The 9081-nt window shown below is 47.0% G+C and overlaps 3 protein-coding genes across 3 annotated transcripts; 1 reads left to right on the top strand and 2 right to left on the bottom strand.

Moving 5' to 3' along the window:
• The first annotated feature begins 171 nt into the window (after positions 1-171).
• On the top strand, positions 172-1248 carry LOC132255668 (protein jagunal). The gene is made up of 3 exons (XM_059751780.1): positions 172-392; positions 459-837; positions 900-1248. Exons 1-3 carry the CDS (start codon positions 304-306, stop codon positions 1029-1031), a joined length of 600 nt encoding a protein of 199 aa, XP_059607763.1. The 5' UTR covers positions 172-303; the 3' UTR covers positions 1032-1248.
• A 113-nt stretch (positions 1249-1361) lies between these two features.
• On the bottom strand, positions 1362-6298 carry LOC132255658 (katanin p60 ATPase-containing subunit A1). The gene is made up of 5 exons (XM_059751769.1): positions 6121-6298; positions 4277-4569; positions 3124-3532; positions 2885-3056; positions 1362-2828 (listed from the first exon to the last, which is right to left on the bottom strand). Exons 1-5 carry the CDS (start codon positions 6216-6218, stop codon positions 2091-2093), a joined length of 1710 nt encoding a protein of 569 aa, XP_059607752.1. The 5' UTR covers positions 6219-6298; the 3' UTR covers positions 1362-2090.
• An 840-nt stretch (positions 6299-7138) lies between these two features.
• On the bottom strand, positions 7139-9050 carry LOC132256041 (pickpocket protein 28-like). The gene is made up of 3 exons (XM_059752220.1): positions 8548-9050; positions 7504-8469; positions 7139-7447 (listed from the first exon to the last, which is right to left on the bottom strand). The coding sequence occupies exons 1-3, from the start codon at positions 9048-9050 to the stop codon at positions 7186-7188; spliced, it is 1731 nt and encodes a 576-aa protein (XP_059608203.1). The 3' UTR covers positions 7139-7185.
• Positions 9051-9081: the final 31 nt, after the last annotated feature.

The following is a 9081-nucleotide window of genomic DNA, read 5'->3' as shown; positions in this document are numbered from 1 at the left end:
ACACTTGCATTTCTCACTTTCGTGCGTTAATGGGTTAACGAGATGGCTCAAATTCAAGGGAATTGTGGTGAAAACGGTCATTTTGAACATCTCTCACCATCGCGATGGACGGTGAAAAGTCCCGCGCAGTCGATTTGGCGGCGAAAAAACGCCGTCCGCCGTCGTGTCACTGGCGATGTGTCAGCGCGAGGCCGTGTGAGAAATGCCGAGGAGAGTGTCTGAGGTGGAATTTTCTCAAATGATCCACTCCTGTGCAGTGTGAGCGATTTCTGGTGAACAAGTGCCCTCGCATCTCCGCTCAGGATGGCCTCACGCGGTGGTCCAATGGTCACCGGCACGGACGGCGCGGATTTTCAGCACCGTCAGCGTGTCTCTGCCATTTACCAAATCAGGTAGAAATTGCCCAGATTTTCTCTTCCGGATCCCCCCAATTTCTCACCACCTTCGCCGCGTTGCAGTGCAATCAACAAGTCCCGCCTCAAGTACTGCATCTTCTTCCACTACCTGCTGTTCTTCGCCATGCTGGCGAAGCTGTGCTCCGACATCCTGGATCGCCTGGACGTGTTCGTGCTGGAGATTGAGGAGCTGCAGGTGCCGGATCCGCTCTGGTGGGAGTACATCTGGTGTCTATCCATCGTCACGTCGTTCATTGGCCTGTCGGCGGCCAAGGGGAACCGCATCCGGGATATGCAGAAGTACATAGTAGCCCTGGGCGTCCTGGGCGTCCTGCCGCTGCTCTACGGCCTGGTCTACTACATGAGTGACGTTGTCGACTACCTCACGTTCGACAGCGACGGCGACACGGACATCGAAGACACTGACATCGTCTTCTGGCAGGTAAAGCGAGCGCGCCTTCAGCGTGTCTTGGGCAGCTGAACACTCTCCTGTCTCTCTTCCAGGGAATGCCCTATGGCCTGCTGTGGTACGCATTCATCCTCGTGGGATTCCAGATCCACGGGTTCTCTTTCTATTTCGCGTGGAACCTGATCAAGGCCTGGCAATCCCGAAGCGCCGCCAGGAAAGTACAATAGAAATGCTCAGCGACTTGACCACAACAACGTTCCTCTCGACAGAGAATGCAGAAAAAAAAGTGAAGAAAGCAGAAATGACATGGAAAAAATGCAGTTCATCTTTAGGAATTGTTCTATTAAGAATATTTCGTGTTCAATGTTTCTAGATGTTGTCGAAAGAAAAGTTGTAATAATCCTTATTAATAAGAAAATTGTTGGGAAAATTATATTATATGAATTCATGTCTTTATTTACCAAAAAGCAAATTGAATTAACAAAAACTCTATAAATGAAATGAGAAAGAAGATAAAAAAAACCCCATCACGAATTTTTGTAAAGAATGACAAAGTGAGAAAAAGCCCGAGGGCAGTTCTTGCGGACCCCAAAATAGTGCCTGACAATATTTGGTGTGGGAAATTTGTAAAGATTGCGGTCCGCCAGAGCGGCCCAGACAATTTCTGGTGCTTTCTTTGATATTACAGTGACTGTATACAGAAAAAGGAGTTTAATTTAAAAAGAAATAAGGAAATATAAATGTACACATGAATGTAAAAGTCTCAAGGAAGGTGACAATTAGAAGAAAAATATTTGTCTAGTGGAACAATTTTTCTTGTATTTAGGGATTGTTTTGCGTTAATAAAAGTGGAGAAAAAAAAGCCATTTTCGCTCTCTCAATTTCTCCTTATCAGTGTGATTTCATCGGGAAAAATGTGTGGCAGCACGAGAGAAAGCAATTTCCTCCTTTCTGGCGCAAAAGGGATTTTCTAGGGCGGCATTAATCATGGGGTTTTTGGGCGGAAGAAAGGAGCGAAATTAGATTATTCTGAAAACGGATTTATTGAATTAAGATGTGTGACATAAAAATCTTAAGCAAATACTTGTTGAGGAACTAATTTCTTCTTTACGGTGTGCCTTCGAATATTATTATATACTTTCACAATTACACTTTTTTTTTGTAAGACTTCTCAAAAAAAAATGAATCAGAACATAGGGTTAATAATGTAAAGATATCTTCCACAAGAGGATGTTTTATATAATGTTGTTGAAAGGTTTGTAAACTGTATTCAGGATTTATTCCTTTTAGCAAGAGCCAAATTCATCCATCCACTTCTCAAAGCGCGCCACATCGTTCATGGACACAGATTTCCTCGTCCTGGCCATGGCGTCCCGGAAATCTTGGGTGGTAATCGGTAAGTCCACCTCTTCTCGCCGAATCTGGCGGATCTCACTTGGCGAGCAGCCTGTAATCTTCCGCCTGATGGTCATCATAGCGGCGTCACGGCAAATATTGCTGATATCTGATCCCGTGAAGCCCTTCAGCTGATCAGAAATAACACTGGTGTCCAGACTCCCAGACACATTCACACCCTTGAGACAGAGCTTCAGCAGTGCCGATCGTGTCTCCTCATTCGGCAGCCCGATGAAGATGCGCTTCTCGAAACGCCGCCTGAAGGCCTCGTCAATGTCCCAGGGATGATTCGTGGCCGCCAGCACCATGATGATCTTGTCATCATTGCTGGAAACATTCAGACCGTCCATCTGGATGAGGAGCTCCGCCTTGAAGCGGCGACTGGCCTCGTGTTCTGAGTCATTCCCACGAGCGGCGCACAGGGAGTCAATCTCGTCGATGAAGATTGTGCTGGGAGCGTGGAAGCGAGCCATCTCGAACAGGAGTCTCACCATTTTCTCACTCTCGCCGCGATACTTGGAAGTCAGGGTGCTCGAGGACACGTTGAAGAAGGTTGTGCCGCACTCTGTGGCCACTGCCTTGGCCAGCATGGTCTTGCCGGTGCCCGGAGGACCGACCATGAGGATTCCCTGAAAATCACACGTCAGATTTACTGACAAATATCAAGGAAGACATCAAGACTCACCCTCCATGGCCGGCGGATGCCTTTGAAGAAGTCAGGCATGAGAACGGGCAGAACTACGGCTTCCTGCAGAATTGTCTTGGCTTCATTCAGACCAGCAACATCGCTCCACTGCACATTTGGATTCCTCTGCAGGATGTCCTTCTCCAGTGTCTCAACCAAGTGGTTTTCATACCTTGAGAAATCCCATAGCATAAGATTCAAAGCTTGAGTTGCCTGAGCATTATCGTGCTTCAACTTACCCTACAGCATGGAAGTTCTTGCTCTTGCCGGCACTCTTGGGCGAGTTCGTGTGCGTTGAGTGAGGATTGTCTTCAATTGATGTTGCTTCCTGGTCGTCAGAGGCTCCGGCCTCCTCTGAACTCGACTTCTTGGGCTTCTCCTTGGCCTTCAGCTTCCGTGCGCGCATTCGTTCAACGGAGCGACTCTTTCGGATCGAGGAGGACATCTTGCTGCTCCGCCCGCGCTTCTCGCAATGATAGCCGCTGTGGCCGAGATTGTGATTGATCGAGGGAAGTGTGGGCTGCAGCTCGGGATCGCGCCGTCGCAGGGATGAGATCCAGCGCGAATCCGTGGGATTTGGTGGTGACAGTGTGGACGAGTTCGTCCGCAGCATCGGATGCACTTCCGCCACGTGCTGACGGGCATTTTCTGCAGACGAGAGACAAGCATGGTCATCGTGTTTCACAACACAACTTCTCCTTTCCCAGTCATTCACCTCCGAGTGCGGAAGTGACTCATTGAACTTGAGGTGAACTGTGCTTCTCCAATCAATCGACTGGGCTCTGTGGGTGGTGAGAGGCAATCGCCCCCAGCGAAGAAGGTTTCGTGAAGGGATATTTTTCAGAAAATTTCACCCCTTCGGAAATTTATGGAAGATCTTCAAAGTTGTGGCCATGAAAATATTGACTTCCAGTTAAAAATTTCACGCCTGTGTGAAATTACGGCAATAAAACCAAATTTTCACGCAAAATCAGACGCCAAACTCTGCGTACACGGAAGCACACCGCCTTCAGTGGGTGGTGTTGGAGAAAAATATCGTCAATTCACGAGTCAATAGCATTAGACAATCAATTGCTCCACTTTCTGGATTTAGACTCGTCTGGAGTGCCTTTTTCGTGGGTGGTCCTCGCCTCCACTCTCAGCCGGCGCACACACATGCGTCCGCCTCCCACCCCGGAACCCCGATTAGGGGCACAAACTTATGAAATAATTCAGCCAGGTGGTTTGAGTCACGCGAGTCGCGACAGGCTATTAAATCGCCACGACGGACGGCTGGGAGAGTGGCCCCAAAAATTGGAATATCCCCACTCCGTGTGTGGTCAAGTCGGGGTGGCGACGTGACCTCAATTCATGTGTTTTCTCATTTAAAGTACTTCAACCCCAAGCGCTTACCCTGACTCGCCATTTTCCCGCCCGCATAGTTGATCTTGCCGTACGAGGCGGTGCTGTGCGACAGATTGGAGGCTGATGCTGCGATGGGGGTCTTCTTCAGGCCGCCACCCTCGCCGGAGCCCCGCGAGACGAGCGTTGGGCGGTGCGTGGCCGTGATCTTCGTGAAGGCGAACGGTCCAAAGTTGTCCAGGATCAGGGAGTCCATCATGCGCGCCATTTGGTGGAAGCTCGACTGTGACTGGCCATTCGAGGCCAGGTGAGGAATCTGGGGCTGAGGCGGAGGTGCTGGTTGACTGTGGAGAAAAAGTGGTAAGTCGTGACACGATTTTCTTTGTATGGTAATTTAACGACTTTGGTCACTTTCCACACTCCCAGGCAAATATTTACGATCGCAACTCCGTCAGCGGTGGATTTTCTCATTTTCCACTCACCATCTGAAGCACGAATGGAAAATAATTTCATTCTAGATCTACATGACTGTGAATTTTCTTAGTTACAACATTTCTTTATTACCCCATTCAACCCACATCTTAATGAATGTCTCTGGCATTAATCATGCAAGTTAATGGCATATACATATTTCCTTGCCTTGAGAGACACAGTTTAACCCAGGGGGAGGAAAGAAAGTCCTCAATGCGAAGCTCAGAGGAGGTTTTGGCGCGTACAGTTTGTCCCGGCGAGGTTTGGCGAATAGTGTGAGGAAATCCCAGGAAAATTGGGGGTTTCGCGTCGAATCGATCGCTTTCCACCGGACATTACCCTCGCCGTGCGGACGCGCTGGGAAGTGCTTTGCGTCTTCCAAGAGACCGTGCGGAGATTGATATCGCGAAATCCTTGGGTTTGTTTGGGGAGGTGTGGAAATAATTATTTACCACTGGTGGAGATTCCAGAGTGAGTGATATGGCGTGTGACGATAGGACTGCACAATCGGCACGGACACTTCATACTCCACATGAACATCTGACCTTTCCAGGGAAGGATTCGAATTGGACACGTTCCTCATCATTGTGCTGCTCATCACACATTCAACACAAGCACACAAGAATATCCAGTAAATCACGTGGAATCTCAACACCTTTCCCTCTGAGGAGTCCTTCTCGAGCGACTTCTTGACCACAACTGAACTTCCTTAAGGCACTCGGTGACCGATGGACGTTCCTCTTCGCTCTCTCACACATTCACTTTGTATGGAGTCGCCGTATACGAAAAATCGATTAGAAGCATACCGAAAAAAAATAATTATGAAGGTGTACGTTAAGGGAGTCTCGGCGCAAATTGACCAAAGAGAACCGGCCAAAAACACCCCCAAATACATAACGCTCTTTAAATGTTCAGAATGTGGAAAAATGCCATGAATAAATTTCACTCTGATCCAATATAAATGTCACTGAAGTAATTCAGGCTTCAATTTTTGTGTGGCAAACACAAAAGACATCAAATATAAACTCAATTTCTCAAATAAGGTCGCCAGACTCTAATCACAAGGCAAAAGTGTGCAAATACTTCTAGATTGATTTGATATAAAAACCCCGATCGCAGTGTCAAGAGCCACAATTCATCGTCAAACCAGCGAGAAAGAGTGTGACAATGAGTGATGCGACTTCATTCGACCTAGAAATGCGTGAAGCTCCTGAACTTCTTGCCTGAAGTTGAAGAATGAACTGCAAGATCCATGGTTTTATCTCCCATGTTATTCCTTATGTCCTATTTTGGAAATGCATGAATAAAATTGTGATTCACCTTTTTAGTTTGCAAAATAAAGTGTGTTTAAATTGTTGATTTTCTATTTGACACGACTCCAGACGAAGAAGGATGGGGTGACTGGAGTCTGGGATGCAATTTACCTGAATTTAAGGCCATGGAAGCAAGTCACGGAGTTCATATTTATTTTCGTCACACGTCTATAGTTTTCCTCCTCACGAATTTTGGCACTGAACATCATTAATGGGTTTTGGTTTAGTGTAAAAATTTTCACGCATCAATTTCCTTGAAATGTCGGGATGATTTTGACATAAGGCGAGGAGAGGAAAATTACAGAGATGAGAGTCCTGCGCAATGAAAGATGCTGGGAATAAAATTTGCCGAGAAGAGAAGCATTTATTTCGCAAATCCATTGGTGATGATTTAGGGAGAGATAAATCTCTTTCCGGGTGTTCCAGCGCCTTCCAAGAATCCACTGTCACTGCCCGCACCCACAACCTGTCCATTGATACATCCGTCGTCCCAGATATTGGCACAGATTGCACTGCGTTGCACTCTTGGCGGATTCTCGCCCATTTCCTTCAGGAAGTTGTAGTAGTTCTGCAGACGATGCACTTGAATCCAGAAATCCGACCAGGAGATTTCGCTCCCCTGCTGATTTTGAGGATAGCTTTGACACACTGAGACTAGGAATGCGGCCAGGAAGAGACTCAGCACGATGTTGCACCTCATTCTGAGATCTGCTTTTGGGAAGCTCCAAGGGAAATCTACTTGTACATTACACAGCGATGAGCTCTTTTATTTAGGTCTGTGCATTAAACCTTATCTGTGGCAAGAGGAGGAGAGACTTTATGACCCACCTTCCGACAGCAATTAAATTCAACAGATGCTTCCGTTGCTGTATTTGCCAGACTATTGATTCAAGTTTAATTGTGGGTTTTGCCATGATTTCAAGGGTTAAAATCACGCGCTCAGTGCAAGAATGATTTTGCGAATTGGCGGGCAAATAGTGACAGATGTGCACTTTAAAATAATTAACCGAAGTATGGTTCATAAGTTAATGAATTGGGTTATCACTCTGGGGGGATGCTTATCACAATCAGCGTCATAAAATTGTTTCAAGCATGTGAGATTCACTTTCACTGACTTTAGTGTTGTTTAGTGCGAGTGGGTGTTATAATAATACAGAATGGTTAAAAATAGGGTTTCTAAACCAGAGCTTTAAGTGGCTTCTGGACAACAACGTGAGAAGCTGCTTTCTTGCTTCTCCTTCGCATTCTGATATTGTTGACGAGTCGAATGCTGCAGAAATAAATGATCTCAAACAAACTGAGCAAGGACACTCCCATGAAGAGGCCCAGAAGACCTCCACAGTTGGCGATAAAGTTGGTCAGGCCGTAGAGTTCAGAGCGTCTGGACGTGATGAATTGCGTGTCTTTGAAGAAGATCGTTAGAGTTGACATTTGAAACCTGTAAGAATGAGAGGCTGTATTGAACGCAGATCTCAACTAGGGACAGAATTTTACCCTGAAAACTCATCTGCAGGTATTTCATATGCATTAAACAGTTTCTCCACATCAGCCTCAGTCTGTGAAATCTCCGAATCGTATACAATTGATGTGCAAGCTGGCAAACAGTTGCAAGTTCTGTTGGAAATCTTACTCAAATCTTCCTGGATTTCCAACTGCAGCAGTTCATATTCAGCTTGACGATAGCACTGAATCATCGCAGATCCACAAATTGGAGTGTCTGCATGTCGAGGCATTGAGAATTTAACACATCCGCACCTCTCTTTCGTGTAATTCGACAGACACTCCAGTTCGCAGTTGCTTTGAGTGTAAACCCTGAAGAACTCCAGCTCTCGCTCGTGATTGAAGAAGCACTGCCGTCTGGAGGGATTGTAGCCCATCAGTCCGTCTGACGTTGTGAACATGCTAGGCTTCACTGTGACTGTGATCTCTTGGTTCAGCGGGATTCGCATGTAGTGCTTGGACACCATGGGAATCTCTCCGGGCGTGTGAAGCAAGAGCTTGAAGCCTTGCGTCGCACCGCGACACATGTAATCAAAATCCTTCACAGCCGATTGCAACCAAACGAACAATCCTCCTCGGACGCCTGAGCCAAGCACACGTTGCGGATGGGTTTCCAGTGGAGCAGCACTTGTGTAGCCATCCTCGAGGCTCCATCGGAATGACTCTTCGTCCACTAGAGGATATTCGTAGCCAGGATGGAGAGCAACTGGACGGTAGATTTCTGATGCGTTGAGAGCGTTGAATGTGTAGCAAAAACCCTCCTCAGTGAGAATTGGAGCGAAAGAGCCGCAGCCGCTCACAAAATTTCTCCACATGCACACGAGGAAAATGTCCTTGCTCTCTGGGGACATTTCTCTGAGAGTGTCTGCAAAAGTATCATTTACTTCCGGAGGGCCGAAATCGACACTACTGATTACATTAAAGTTGCACAGTTGATAAATACTCTCTAGACGATGTTGTCTGTATCATAATAAATATATGAACAACATTAATCATCCCAGTTCTTAAAAGGATCGAAATGATCATATTATTACTTACTCCGTTGCAGTGAGATTATCCGGTTCACCTTCATACAATGGACTGTGCATGGAGCGTAATTGGTTGAAAGCTTTCGTATAGTTCAAATATTCCATCTTCACCTTGGTTTCCGGGCAAATGGTGACGGCGGGGAAGGGAATTTGCCACACGGGCGTGGATTTGTCCGCAAAGGTCACAATAACCGGGCTCTGGTGCCATCGTCGCCAAGATGACCCTATGAAGCTGAAGCAGGAGTAAATGGAGAGCAGGAAGACCACACCCCACCACACTCTCTCAGCCCACGGCCTTCGTCTCTCGCCCAAGTACTTCACCCCGTGAATGCTGCTGTTGTTGCAATACTCAGAGAAGAATGCCCAGAGTGCGCTTTTGACGCTTCCTCGGCTGATCTTCTGCCTCAGCTCCGTCTCAGTTGGAGACTCACTCAAGGCATCGGCGTCAGAATGTGGCGCCAAATCCAGGGTGAGCTGAGGCTCCTTCACAGACGTCACGGGCTTCCGATGCATTTCAATGGCACTCCGGTTTCACTTTCACCAA

Source organism: Phlebotomus argentipes, unplaced genomic scaffold, assembly GCF_947086385.1.
Source record: "Phlebotomus argentipes unplaced genomic scaffold, Phlebotomus argentipes genome assembly contig_5, whole genome shotgun sequence".
Classification (NCBI taxonomy): domain Eukaryota; kingdom Metazoa; phylum Arthropoda; class Insecta; order Diptera; family Psychodidae; genus Phlebotomus; species Phlebotomus argentipes.
Note: the sequence above shows the minus strand (reverse complement) of the source record. Positions and strands in the feature narration are given on the sequence as shown.

What these genes read in the sequence shown, in the direction of transcription:
- LOC132255668 (XM_059751780.1), top strand. Translation starts at nt 304, where the DNA reads ATGGCCTCACGCGGTGGTCCAATGGTCACCGGCACGGACGGCGCGGAT. An exon ending in TCTGCCATTTACCAAATCAG is followed by an intron (nt 393 to 458) that starts GTAGAAATTGCC and finishes GCCGCGTTGCAG; the next exon opens with TGCAATCAACAAGTCCCGCC. An exon ending in CTGACATCGTCTTCTGGCAG is followed by an intron (nt 838 to 899) that starts GTAAAGCGAGCG and finishes TCTCTCTTCCAG; the next exon opens with GGAATGCCCTATGGCCTGCT.
- LOC132255658 (XM_059751769.1), bottom strand. Translation starts at nt 6,218, where the DNA reads ATGATGTTCAGTGCCAAAATTCGTGAGGAGGAAAACTATAGACGTGTG. An exon ending in CGGGAAAATGGCGAGTCAGG is followed by an intron (nt 3,533 to 4,276) that starts GTAAGCGCTTGG and finishes TCTCGTCTGCAG; the next exon opens with AAAATGCCCGTCAGCACGTG. An exon ending in GCATCCGCCGGCCATGGAGG is followed by an intron (nt 2,829 to 2,884) that starts GTGAGTCTTGAT and finishes TGTGATTTTCAG; the next exon opens with GGAATCCTCATGGTCGGTCC.
- LOC132256041 (XM_059752220.1), bottom strand. Translation starts at nt 9,050, where the DNA reads ATGCATCGGAAGCCCGTGACGTCTGTGAAGGAGCCTCAGCTCACCCTG. An exon ending in GATAATCTCACTGCAACGGA is followed by an intron (nt 8,470 to 8,547) that starts GTAAGTAATAAT and finishes ATTATGATACAG; the next exon opens with ACAACATCGTCTAGAGAGTA. An exon ending in CCTGCAGATGAGTTTTCAGG is followed by an intron (nt 7,448 to 7,503) that starts GTAAAATTCTGT and finishes TCATTCTTACAG; the next exon opens with GTTTCAAATGTCAACTCTAA.